The sequence below is a fragment of the Artemia franciscana genome, chromosome 17 (assembly GCF_032884065.1).
Source record: "Artemia franciscana chromosome 17, ASM3288406v1, whole genome shotgun sequence".
In the NCBI taxonomy this organism is placed as follows: domain Eukaryota; kingdom Metazoa; phylum Arthropoda; class Branchiopoda; order Anostraca; family Artemiidae; genus Artemia; species Artemia franciscana.
The window spans coordinates 34,064,693-34,078,492 of record NC_088879.1 but is presented as its reverse complement, the minus strand read 5'-3'; the positions used below and the strand labels follow the sequence as shown (position 1 = coordinate 34,078,492).

The 13,800-nt window shown below is 37.2% G+C and overlaps 1 protein-coding gene across 1 annotated transcript in view; it reads right to left on the bottom strand.

The window, feature by feature from the left end:
- LOC136038175 (uncharacterized) overlaps positions 1–10,318 on the bottom strand; it is a 28,976-nt gene extending 18,658 nt beyond the window's left edge. The window contains exon 1 of the mRNA XM_065721252.1: positions 10,161–10,318. Coding sequence (XP_065577324.1) covers positions 10,161–10,169 — 9 coding nt within the window. The 5' untranslated portion in view covers positions 10,170–10,318. The remainder of the gene's footprint in view (positions 1–10,160) is intronic.
- Positions 10,319–13,800: the final 3,482 nt, after the last annotated feature.

The window sequence follows — 13,800 nt, the reverse complement described above, 5'->3', positions numbered from 1 at the left end:
CTTATACGTGGGGCAGCTGGTCATCCCGTGAGAATTGTTGATGACTATAATGAAAACTGTAGACTATCCGATCCGTGTAAATTGCACAGAGGGTACGCGGTTCAAATTAAAAACTGTAGTTCCTGTCTTGAAGATATTTGTGACTCTCACACTAGATGTTTCCTACGCTCGAATTGTCACTATGACAAATGTGATCAAGGGGAAAACACTTACCCTAGTATGATTGCAAAAAAAACCTAAACGTTGTTTCAGTTTATTTTGAGAGACTGGTATCAGCGTGTTCTTAAATTGTTTTGGGAGGAAGAACTTGGTCTGCGCTTAAATTGCTGGAATAATAAGAGATTCTGGTTTTTACTACATATCTGCGAAGATACTGGCTACTATAGCCAGTATCTGGCTATTATTACGAACCTACTGATTTTTATTTGGCTGTTACAGAAAGTGATTCTTCCTATAAGGAATTTCGCAGTTAATGTTACTTCAAATAAGAAAATTGATACACGTGAATTTTATAATATGAATAAAAATAATATAACTGACCTATAAGGAGATGTAATAAAAATTAAATTACATTATATTCTAGAAAATGCGATCCTGACTTTGGATACTAAGATGAGTGCAAGCTGAATCCTAGTGAGTTGGTTAGTATAGGTAACCATTACCGATGGCTACCTATACGTGGAAGAAGAAATCTTCAAACATTTAGAGTATTTCACTCTTAGGGCACTGAAATTTATATTATACAGGTAGGAAAGAGTATTTTCAACTAAAAAGTCGTTCAATCGACGATTATCACGATGAATGCTAAGAAATTCACTGGAAGTATACAAAAATAAAATGTAATAGCGCAAGAAAGCCCAGCTTTTGGTTGATAAATCTTGTGCTCACATCCGATTTTGAGTAATAGATTTTCCACTTTGCTCAAGAAAGTTTTTTGATGTGATGTGTATAGAATGCATACGGTAGGCCAAGGGGGCGGGCGAAAATTTCAATATTCTTCGCAGTTTGAAGTAAGCACATCCTATGTCCCATCTAAACAGTTAATAGGCTATTATCAACAATAACAAGGGCATTATTATCCCATTTAATATGGTCAAAGAAACCCAAGGGTAGGCAATAAGATTTTTGTTCTGATGTGTAGGGATCCAAATTAAATACATTGATTATTTGATTGGTGTTCATGGTGCCAAGTCTAATAGAACACTGCCACCAAGGGAAATTTCCCAATATGTTTCAAACTGAATTAGCTCGATTAATGCTATACTCTTCTCCAACGGTAAACTTCAACTTTATTTGTATCAAATAATCAATATAAGCATCTCTTTTAACATCCCCAGAAAAGACTCCATGGCCTGTAAACATAGGGAAAAACATTACAAACATATCTATCAAGATTCATAATACAAGATAAGGAAAATAAACATGGTGAGAAAAAATAACAAAAAAGAAAAAATTTAAATGCAAATAGTTATATCAAATCTTTTTTTAATTATTTATACTCAATTGAACTGGAAAATATATAATACTATTATTACTTATAAAAAAAAAGAAAAAAAGATAAGAGAAAAAAAAGGAAAAATTAACCCAAATGACTTTTCATTAACCATTTGAAATCCCCGATGGAGTGACAATTTCTTATATTCTTTGGCTGGTAGTTCCAAACCCTACTACATGCGTATATATGGCTAAAATCTGACCTCATGGCTGGGGTTCTAAGAACAAATAAAACTTCAGAGTTAAGAGTTCCATGAAGATTATCACTAAATCGGGGTTGCAATAATTTCGAAGCCCTGAAGGGTTTTTCCCTAGCCCTCACGGGTTTTTGAACATATCGACCAGGTAGATCTTGAAGAAAGCATTTGCATAAGTAAAGAAACAAGCCCCTATTACCTAACAATCAGTTGTACTATACCATTACATAACAAACAGGTGTACTATAATATTGCGCAAGACCCAGGTGTGTGTAATAACGTCTTGAATGGCTAGTAGTTCCAATATTATACCCCCTATCTATCGGTTTAAATCTAAAAGCCCTCACTAGTGAAATATACGTTTATTTAGACATGCATAGAGGATTTGTATTTTTATGGGGGGGGGGGGGCGCAATGAAAAAACAGATTTTACTGGCGATTCGGAATAGAAATTCCCAGAAACTCTGGAGCAACTTAGGATTGAGAGAAATGAGGCCTTCCTCCTGCGTAGTTTAGTGCGTCTAATACAGGCACATACAGGTACTGGCGGAGGAGGATCCTTGAATTACTCTCCTCAAAGTAACAGCACATCTTTCCCCTGCAAGAAGATTTAAAGCTATATGAAGACCAAGCGGTGGTTTAGCCGTCCTTACAACTTGTCAACCAGAATTGTTTGAAATGTGTGATTGCTATCTTGCTGTGAGGGTTGATAACTTGATAATAGTCAATCTTTATCTTTCAACCAATTACAGGGACGAAGCTTCTGAACGAAAGTTTGCTATCGCTTGCAGAAAGGCTGCCAAACTGTTAAAAAAGATCGAGAAGATGAACAGAAAGTGTATACTTATTGGAGACTTTAACTGTGATCTACTTGAGAATTCAAGCGCTAGAGCTGAAACGTTTCTATCTATTCTACCAACCGGTTACTCGATTGTACCGACAGACCGAAATTATTCGTTTATTGCAATTTCTGGAAACACTTCTAATCTTGACCATGTAGTTTTTCTTCATCCTCCAATCCAGATCTTATTGTGAAACTAGGTTTGGAACCATATCCCTTTGTTCCTGTTGATCCCCGTCCGAGATACTCCCTCTTCTGAATTTGTCAAAAGAAAATAAAAATTTTTAAGGGTAAAATCTTGGAACAAGATTGATAAGGGTGTCTTCCAAGGGGAGCGTGACTTCATGCTAGATAAAATCCAAGTTCTGTTTCAACTGCTCCAATGGCAACCTGGGATGGACAAGTCTGACAGTCGTATTGAACTGAATTTTTATTGTGGGCAGATTGCTCACTCTCTAAAAAATGCCGAAAAATTCTCTGTCCCAGTGAGAACGTGTAGTTCTGGAACCGAAAATTTTGGATGGTCCAGTAACAAGAGCCTCAAATCTGCTTGTCAATCCTTCAAATTTTGGTTACGTCTGTGGAATGATTGTATTAAACCTGGAAACAGAGTTGTAAATACTTTACGGTTACTTACTAAGCGCCACTTTCAGAAGGAGCTCAAAGCTCACCGAGTTGGCAAAGTGTTGCAATTGCGGAATCGATCGGGAATGACCCTAATAAGTTATGGAAAACTCGTTTGGCAAATAATAAAGCTCGGGAAAGCAAAATTACAATTAGAGAGAACCAGTGGCATTCATATTTCAAAAGTCAGTTCACCGAACCTGATTCTCAAGAAATTTGAAACGGATTTAAATAATCGCTTACATACTCCTGGATCAGGTACCTTTGTAGTAAGTTGTAGTGAATTACGTGATGTTATACGAAAGCTTAACAAAAGACAGTCCATGGGTTATGATGGCATATGCGCCCTTCATTTACAAAATGGGTCTGATAAGCTTATATGTCATCTTTCTTTGTTGTACCAAATGGTTTTTCGCTGCCGCATAGTTCCAGATTCTTTTTCTGTTGGTCTTGTTTCATTGATTCTAAAAAAGGGAAGGATCCGTCTGAATGCTCATCGTATCGGCCTATAACTATTTCAAGCGTTTTTACGAAGGTGTTTGAATTACTTTTAATTAATAACATACGTTCTTTCTGTTACATGCCTCCTCACCAGTTTGGCTTCAAGCCTAAGCTTGGCTGCTTCCATGCTCTAAATGTCTGTGCACTTTGTTGATCGATGCAGATAAATTCGGTGGTACTCTAGCGCTTGGAACATACGATGTTAGTAAAGCGTTTGATTCGTTGTTGCATCCCCAAGCAATGAATGAGCTTTTGAACCGTGGTGTATCGCTAGACTTAGTTAGACCTTTTTTGTACATGTACCGCCATATGAAAGCAAAAATACGTATACCTGGAAGCAATTTGCTGACTGATGATATACCAATTCATATCGGGGTTAAGGAGGGTGCGGTTACTTCTTCTTCGGTTTACAATAATGCAACGCTTCCAGCTCAGTGCCAACTTTCTTTGTGCTATTGATCTGTTGATCTGATATTGATCAGTCGATATTATGTTATGCTGACGACATTTTTAATATTAGTAGGACTACCAGTGGACTAGAAAAATTTTTTTTAGAGATATCTAAAAACTACAGTGATATTGAGCTTTCCTTAAATGCTGGAAAGTGTGATGTTTTGATTTTTAATGAATTAGATGCGACTAGATCAGATGATATATCTATAGATCTGAATGGTACAGAAGTAAAGCCTCGTATTAAGTTGAGTTATCTTGGCCTTACTATTGGAAAAAATCCGAAGAAAACTAAGCTATTGATGCCAGAAAGTATAGAAAATAAAATCCGTCGTGCATATAGTACAATTGTTTTCATTGGAACAGAACCCATCTTGTGAGGATTTACAATAGTGTCGTCCTGCCACATATTCTGTGTTTAGTACCGTTTTACCCTATATTTAGTGAATCTGACCATCTTAGGATGAAGCGCGTTTTCTTCAAATTTGCTAAGTTTCTGTTGCGAATTTTTCCGTGGAGCCGCAACTCCAATTTGATGAAAAAAAATTAGCTTGTCTAACCCGTGTGCTAAGTTAGCTGAGTCAAATGTACACATTTGCAACAAGCAAACCGGCAATGAATGTTAAAATGTTGTTTTTTGACGTGGAATTATTTTTGTTTGTATTTTAGAATGTAACACGATATGCTGTTTCTTTCTTTTTCCAATGTACTCCACACTTAATTATTTTGTATGATGGGTTATAAATACATACATACATACATCCATACAAAAAAAACAAGTTTTTTAACTGAAAGAAGCCACGACTAGAGCTTAAAATGAACACACATTATTCGGTATATGAGGGGGACTGCTCCTCTCTCATCCCTCTCTCTTTAAGAAAAAGTTTGATTTTGTGTCCAAATTCCTTAAGAACGGCTCCTGAAACACAACAGCCGTTGAATTTGAATGGGAAGTAATTTTAACGAGCTTAGCGTAAATAGTTAGGGATAAGGAAGGGGCAGCCCCCTCGCATAGAGAATAATTTCTGTGCACTTTAAGTTTTAACGTTGCTCCTTACTTTCATTTGAAAAAAACTTTTTTATTTTATTTAGCTTATTCAAAGGGGAGATTCAAATAAAACAAAAAAATTTGCGATCAATACATCTTCCTTTTCAAATGCTATATGTATGTATGTATTTATTGATAACCCATCATACAAAATAATGAAGTGATGGAGTAAATTGAAAAAAAAGGAAAAAAAATAAGAAAGAAACAACATGTCGTAATTACACTCTAAAATACAAACAAAAATAATTCCACGTCAAAAAACAGCATTTTGCCATTCATGGCCGGTTTGCTTATTACACATGTGTACATTCAGCTCAGCTAACTTAGCACACGGGCCAGACGACCCATTTTGTAAATGAAGGGTGCATATGCCATCATAACCCATAGACTGTCTTTTGTTAAGCTTTTGTATAACATCACATAATTCACTAGAACTTACTACAAAGGTATTCGGTCCAGGAGTAAGTAAGCGATTATTTAATTCCGTTTCAAATTTCTCGAGAGTGTTAACGTTGGGTTCGGTGAACTGACTTTTGAAAAATAAATGCCACTGGTTCTCACTAATAGTAATTTTGCTTTTCCGAGTTTTATTATTTGCCGAACGAATTTTTCATAAATTATTAGGGTCATTCGCGATCGATTCCGCAATTACAACACTTAGGCCAACCCGGTGAGCTTTGAGCTCCTTCTGAAAGTGCCACTTAGTAAGTAACCGTAAAGCATTTACAACTCCGTTTCTAGGTTTTTCACAATCATTCCATAGACGTAACCAAAATTTCGAAGACTGACAAGCGGATCTGAGGCTCTCGTTACTGGACCATCAAAATTTTTCGGTTTCAGATCTACACCTTCTCACTGGGACAGCGAATTTCTCGGCATTTTTTAGAGCGTGAGCAATCTGCGCACAATAAAAATTCAGTTCAAAACAAATATCAGACTCGTCCCTACCAGGTTGGCGTTGGAGCAGTCGAAAACTTGGATTTTATATATCATTGAGTCACACTCCCCTTGGAAGGTACCCTTATCAATCTTGTCCCAAGATTTAACACGTAAAAATTTTGATTTCCTTTTGACAAATTTAGAAGAGGGAGTATCTCGGAAAGGGAACGACAGGAACAAAGGGATATGGTCACTATATTCACCTCCCAAACTGACTTTAACAATAAGATCTGCATTGGAAGGATGGAGAAAGACTACATGGCCAAGATTAGAAGTACTTTCACAAGTTGAAATAAACGAATAATTTCGATCTTTCGGTACAATCGAGTAACCGGTTGGTAGAATAAATAGAAACGTTTCAGCTCTAGCCCTTGAATTCGCAAGTAGATCACAGTTAAAGTCTCCGATAATTATACACTTCCTGCTCATCTTCTCGATCTTTTTTAACAGTTTGGCCACCTGTCTGTAAGCGATAGCAAATTTTCTTTCAGAAACTTCGGCCCTCTAATTCGTTGGAAGATAAAGATTGACAATTACCAAGTTATCAACCGTCACAGCAAGATAGCAATCACACATTTCAAACAATTCTGATTGACAAGTTGTCAGGAAGGCTAAACCGCCACTTGGTTTTACTTTAACTTTAAATCTTCTTGCTGTGGAGAGACATATTGTTACGTTAGAGGAAGGGCATTAAAGCTGACAATCCAAATCCATCAAAAAGTGCTCCTGCATACAGATGACACTATAAGATTCGCATAACTTCTCCAGGACTGGTAGTTTATTAAGAATGCCACCGTTAATATTCCATGACACAACGGGAAAAAAAACCCATCAATATTCGTTGAAAGCTGTTAGATTTGTACTGTTCAGCAGTCAATTTCCGATTTTCCGGGCAGGACACTGAATAACATGAATAACCCGAAGCTTTGCACACAACACATCTTTTCTTCTACATACATGGCTACTCCTTTATATTTTTATGGTCAGAGCCTGTGCACTGAGAACAGAACTTGGCATTATGACACTCGGCCGCCAGATATCCTACATGGTGGCATTTGAAACAACGGCAGTGTAATGTTTGAAAAACATCAATGCGAAAACGTTCAAAACCGATCTTCAGGGGTTCCTTCATGTTAGCCCCCAAGGCCTCTTTTGACGGAAAATAAAGTCTGAAAGTGCGGGACTGACCGATTTGCTCAGCTTTTTCACATGATGGAATCAACTTAGCCACATCTTTGCTTTAAGATCATTTGGGACAAATCGCAGAACTCCTAAGAACCTCTTTGATTTAACGCTTGTTTCAAGTGGACTATTTCCTACCTTCATGGCATTAGCAGACTTCTCAGCGGAATCCTTTGATTTGACTATTACTTTCCACTCATCCTTATTTTTCTTGAGCTCTACTATATCGTCACTTAGCTTTCCATATGTAGTTAGAATGAAGTCCTTATGGGCGTCGGGAGATTCAAGAGACTTTAGCGGGTTTTTCACAACGACCAAGTATGGTAGAGGGGTGGAATGCTGTTTCGTAGTAACAGCAGTGGGCCACCACATTGGAGCCTGTTTCAGATGTTCCGTGACGCTGTCTAACTTTCTAATCATCTGTTTCACTTTAGTTGTAATACCAACTGCATCGACGCTCTCGGGTACTTCATCGGGCTCATATATAAAAAATCTAGGCAAAACTTTCTTGTCTTTGAAGCCTCGATAGACGGCCTTCACTAAATCTAGCACATCGAGTCCTTATTAGCTGTTCTCATTCTATCATCATATCCCAAATTTTCATAAAATGTCCATAATACTTTCTTCGCATCAACGATAGATTCACGAGAGAAGAACTCGACTATTAACGAAAACTTGTGTTTTCAATCTACATGCTAGTGACCGGGTAATAAAGTTCAGTAGCGGATTTCATACAAGTTAAGTTTTGCCACATTAACCCATTCCGTATCCCTCTCGCCCTAATTAACACAGGCAATTTTTTTTTCAATTGTCTTCCAGAATCTAAGTCCGTATCCAAGCCGGTTATTGCAATTGTTCTCCTCAATAAACAGGTGTTCAGACGACATACAATTTACCCTTGGGGCGTTAATTAGCTATGGTTACTGAATTAATTAAAGTTCACAGCAAGTTAAAATCCAATAAATCAAAAAGGTGTTCTCACTCTGAAGACTAAAAGAAGACTTTTTATTTAATTAAAAAGATATAATCAATTGATTTTATTTAATTAAAAAATAAAATCAATTTTATTTAATTAAAAGATTTTATTTAATTTCTGTCTGCTTTTCAAATCATGCCAGAGTGGAAAAATTCCCCTGAGAAAACACCCCCAGAAACTTTGCTCTTCACAAAAGTTTTTATCTATGAAATACCTCCGTGCATAAATCCCCCCCTGTTAAATTTCTGCATATTTCCCAATAGCAAAAACTACATGTAAACAATGGCAAAAATTTTAATTAAGATCGCTTATGTTTTGAGGATGATTCACCCCTTTTAGTAAATCAGGCAAATTTTCTCTGACTCTTAGCTTTTGATGGGTGACACTAAATCTAATGAATTTTATATATATGGAATCATTACAAACAGCAAGTCCTTTTGATGCATTTACTTATTATTAGAAATCATTCTTTGTAGTCCAGTTTACTGTTTGCCTTGGTCGCTTTTTACTTACAGTTTGTTACCACAAACTGTTCGAAAAATGAAAAAAAAACTGTTTTTTATTCAAATGAAAACCAAGAGTGGCATTAACACTTGAAGCGAATTGAAATTATTTCACGTATAAGAGCGTATGTCTCCTCCAATAGTGGTCCTACGTGTTTCAAGCTTATACCTTTAACCGTTCATAACACATTGCGGATACGCCCTGTTGATAACCTGGATGGTTATAGTGTGGTTTGACATAGTCCCTTTTGATCCTACATGTGAACAATTGGCAAATTGCAAAACTAACGATCCTTGCTCCAAAGCTCTGGGAGGCATGGTATCCCTAGAGGCATAGCTATTAGAAGTTTTGACTAGTCTGAACAATGACAATTTCAAAATTTCGATCAGTGTCGTACAGAGGGGGAACCTAAAAAGGGCAAGGAAGGGGGTGGGGGATTCGGCTGGCCTTCAATCCATCTTTAACATCACCTCAACATACATTGGGAATTTCAAATTTTCCTTAGATATTGCCGATACATCCTTTTGATAACCAGCCTGACAATCAGCATGATCGTGTTTGACATCTCTCAGCATTTCCTTAAAGTTTCACTTTAATGCCCTAACCAGGGGCGTTTCTAGTATTCATATTCTGGGGGAGGGAGGGGGTAAAAATACTTCACAAAATGCAGCAAAAGTTTGTTTATATGCATTTTTGTTACTTTTCACGTTCGGAGATAAATATTTCATGGGGAGGAATTCAAACCCAGTAGCCCTCCCCTTTCTGAAAATATTAAACGAAATTAAAAGACGTTTGGTGCATCCACTCTGTGAAAAATATTAAGAGTAATTATACAGAATACAGTCCATTCGTTGAGAGGGCAAACGGTTCTCCTCTTATTGCAGAAATATGTCCATTAGGAAATGAAAGACCTTGTTCTTGTTCTTTCCGGCACACGGAGGAGAGAGGTAGCGGGGTATGTACCAGAGCAAGGTACAAAAAACTGAAAGAATCTTCAAATGACTTTAAAAAAAATATTGGACACAAGCAGAGAACTGAAGTTAGAAATGAGCAGACCTTGAGTCATTTAAGAATTTAGTTTAAAAAATAGATCTAGGCCAGGATATCATTCCTACTTTGATAAAATTTAAACAAATATCCAGCTTTAGATGTTTTTCAGCAAGATAAGTTAAAAAAAATTATTGCTAAAATGCAAGAAAAAGACTTTGACAAATGTAGATTTAAAAAATTGGTTGCTATTATCTTGAAAAATGACTTATTCTTTACTTAGGGTGATCAACCATGTTTTTTTAATACCATTGTTGTTTGAAATATGTTAAAATAGATGTATATCTACGAATTTAGCTTAAGTAGTAAACTAATATTAGACTTCAACAAATGTTAGCAATAGAATGGACCACTTACATATTTCATTATTAGTAAAGGATTCCTCAAACACCGTAAACTAGAGAAATCCTTATAAGTTTGGAAGATAAGCTTGAAGTATAACGGAGCTTGAAGTATAATATATAACGGATCATATATTGTTAAACCAAATTAGCTTGAAGTAAAAATACTGCGGGAATTTTTATCAATGACGTTGTAGAGGTGAAGAACCTAGATTAACCAAAAACAACAAAGAATTGATTACAAGCTCTCTCATAAAAGCTGTCTCCAAACCGGATTTTTTGACACTCCGCATTAACGTCTTTTTAACCCCAATTACAGATTTCTTTTCCTTTTCATGGGATATAAACAATTGATGAAGCATTGAAGCAAGTATTGATTGAAGCAACGTTTGGCTCTAACACTCGCAAATTGCACTACTGCAAGCTAGAGTTACTACCATCTCTAGAATACGGAAATGGCAAAAAAAGACATTACAAACAGATAATCTTGGAATCCCACAAATAGACTTAATAATTAAGTCTTCTTGGTATTCTAGCCTATAAATTTGAAACGTTACATATGAACGCATACACACATGTTTACTTTGTTTGTGGTGTTAGTTTAACATTCTGTCAACCAATGGTGTACCTAATCCTCTTTTAACTTTGACAGGAGATATTAAAGACAAATATAAGCAACGATAGCATTACAACGATACCACACTAGCATTGCCTTTAGTAAAAAGCCACAAAGCTTCAGTGTATTCTTCTTCTTTTCTCAAAAGCCACTTAATATGGAAGGGGTGGTAGTATGAACTTTGAAAAGGACTTACTTGATTGGAAACTGAAAGTCCTACAGCCCTTTTAAAAGGCTAAAGTGATCGGAGGGCAATTTACCCCCCTCAAATGCCCCTTTTCACCAGATACATCGAATCAAAATTTTGAGATAGCCAATTTCCTATCAAAATAGTCCAAAGGCCAGACAACTATGCCTCTGGGTTTAACATAACTTCCCGTAGCTCCTGGGTCAAGGGCTGTATGTTGTGCAAGTTGCCCATTATTAACACGTAAGAATAAGAAAAGGGGGCGTGCTTGATCCTTCGTTTCCAAAAAGGCTTAAGGTATTAAGGTGAAATCTTAGGGGATGAGACGGATGCCAAACACAATCAAAACACACCCTGCGCCATCTGGTTGTCAATCAGTAATATCTAAGAATAGCCGGGATGTTATGTTGACGGGATGTTGAAGAATGATTGAAGGGCAGCCAACCCCTCTTCTCTTTTACATCCTCTCTCTGCACAGAACAGATCAAAATTTTGATCTGTTTAACAGATCAAAAACAGATCAAACAGATCAAACAGATCAAAAACAGATCAAGAACAGATCAAAATTTAGGCTGCGCGATAGCGCAGCCTAAATAAAGCGTGATGTGGGCACAATGTTTTATTTTTATTATTTTTTTTTTTACACCAGGGCTAGAAGGAGTTGTCATAGAAACTTCAAAGGGGGCTTATTTGAATGGAAATTGAATGTGCTAGTGCCTTTTTTAATAATCAAAAGTGATTGGATGGCCAAAAGCCCCCTCCCACGCCCCTCATTTGCCTAAACACATTCAGTCAAAATTTTGAGATAGCCAATTTGTTCAGCGTAGTTAAAAGTTCCGTAAATTATGTCTTTGAAGATGATAGCCCCCCCCAGCCCTCAGGGCAAGGGTTGTCAGCAATACCCTGGGGCATATAGGGTTTTTATAGAAAGAGTATTCATATAAACTCCATAGGGAGATCATTGGACTGCTAATCAGAGGTTATAGGGCCCTTTTTAAGATTCAAAGTGATCAAAGGGCAGCTACTCCCTTTTTTTTCATTTTAGACCAGGGCACTTCATAAGGAAGGGGTTACCCTAGAAACTTCGAAAGGGGCTCGTTCGATTGGAGGTTGAAAGGACTAGGGTCCTTCTTTAACCGTCGAAAGTTACTGGAAGGCAACCAGCCCCTTCCCCTTACACCCATCATTTCCCAAATATATCCAATCAAAATATTGAAACAGCCTTTTTGTTCAGTGCAATTGAAAGGTCCAGTAATTATGTCTTATGTTGTAAGTTATGCCCTGGGGCATATAAGGTTCTTATGCAAAGGTGGTGTGTAAACTATTGAGGGGGCTCATTGGACTGTAAATCAGAAGTTCTATTGTCCTTTTTAAGAGTCAAAGTGTCGTAGGACAACTAGCCCCCCCCCCTACGGTCTATTTTCCCCAAATACATCTGATAGAAGTTTTAAGACAGCCATTTGCTCAAAAACAGTCCAAAGACCACGCTATAGGACCTGTTGGGCTGAACAACCCCCCAGAAACTTGGGGTAAGGATTTCAAGTTGTGTCCCGGGGCATATAAGCTTTTTATAGAAGGGCTGGTTGGGTGAACTTTAGAGGAGGCTTATTTGATTGGAATTTTATACTTATGGCTCTCTTTTAAGAGTCAAAAATGTCGGGGGACAACTAGCCCCCTAATGGTCTATTTCTCCCAAATGCATCCGAGAGAAATTTAGACACAGCCATTTGTTCTAAAACTGCCCAACGATAACATAACGAGGCTTTTGGGGTTGACACGACTCTCGAGACTCTGGAGGTAAGGTTTGTAAATTATGCCCCATGGGCATAATAACTTTATGTTATTATGTAGCTTCATGGGCACAAGGAACTTTAGTTTTAGTTCCCTTTTGAAAAGTGATGGAGAGAAACTAGCCCCCCTCTCTGACACCCTCTTTCTCCCAAAGCAACCGATCAATATTATAAGATATCCGTTTTCTTTACAATAGTACAAAAAGCATATAAGAATGCCTGCAGGGTGGACACAATCCTCCAGAGTCCAGGGGTTGCAAGATATGCCAAGGGCATATAAGATTTCTATGGAATAGATGTTCGCATAAGTTTCGAATCGGATGGGGCTTATATGATTGAAAGATATTATGACTTAAAAGGGAATGGAGGGCAACCAGCCCCTCCCCTAAAAGCGTATTATTGCCCAAAACACATCTTATCAAATTTTTGAGAGAACTGTTTTGTTAAGCAGTGCTGAAAGGTTTAGTAATTATGTCTTTGAGGATGTCAACCTCTAAGTCCTCAGGCTAAGGGCTGTAAGTTAGAATATTCATTCATTCTTTATATACAATATATCGTAATGAGAAAGGTATGCATGTTTGAACCTTATCAAACAGTTCGTGGTAAACTGTAGTAAGGAGCGACCCGGCTCAATAGTAACCAAAACTCTGAAAAATTGAATTTTGATATCAATAGCTACATCGAAAGAATCGAATTTTAATGCTGATTTCAAATATATAAGTTTCATCAAGTTTAGTCTTACCCATCAAAAGTTACGAGCCTGAGAAAATTTGCCTTATATAAGAAAATAGGGGGAAACACCCTCTAAAAGTCGTAGAATCTTAACGAAAATGACACCATCAGATTCAGCGTATCAGAGAACCCTACTGTAGAAGCTTCAAGCTCCTATCTACAAAAATGTGGAATTTTGTATTGTTTGCTAGAAGACAAATCACGGGTGCGTGTTTATTTGTTTGTTTTTTTTCTTTTTCCCAGGGTCATCGTATCGTCCAAGTGGCCCAAGAATTTCACAAGAGGGCTCGTTCTAATGAAAATGAAAAGTTCTAGTGCCCTTTTCAAGTGA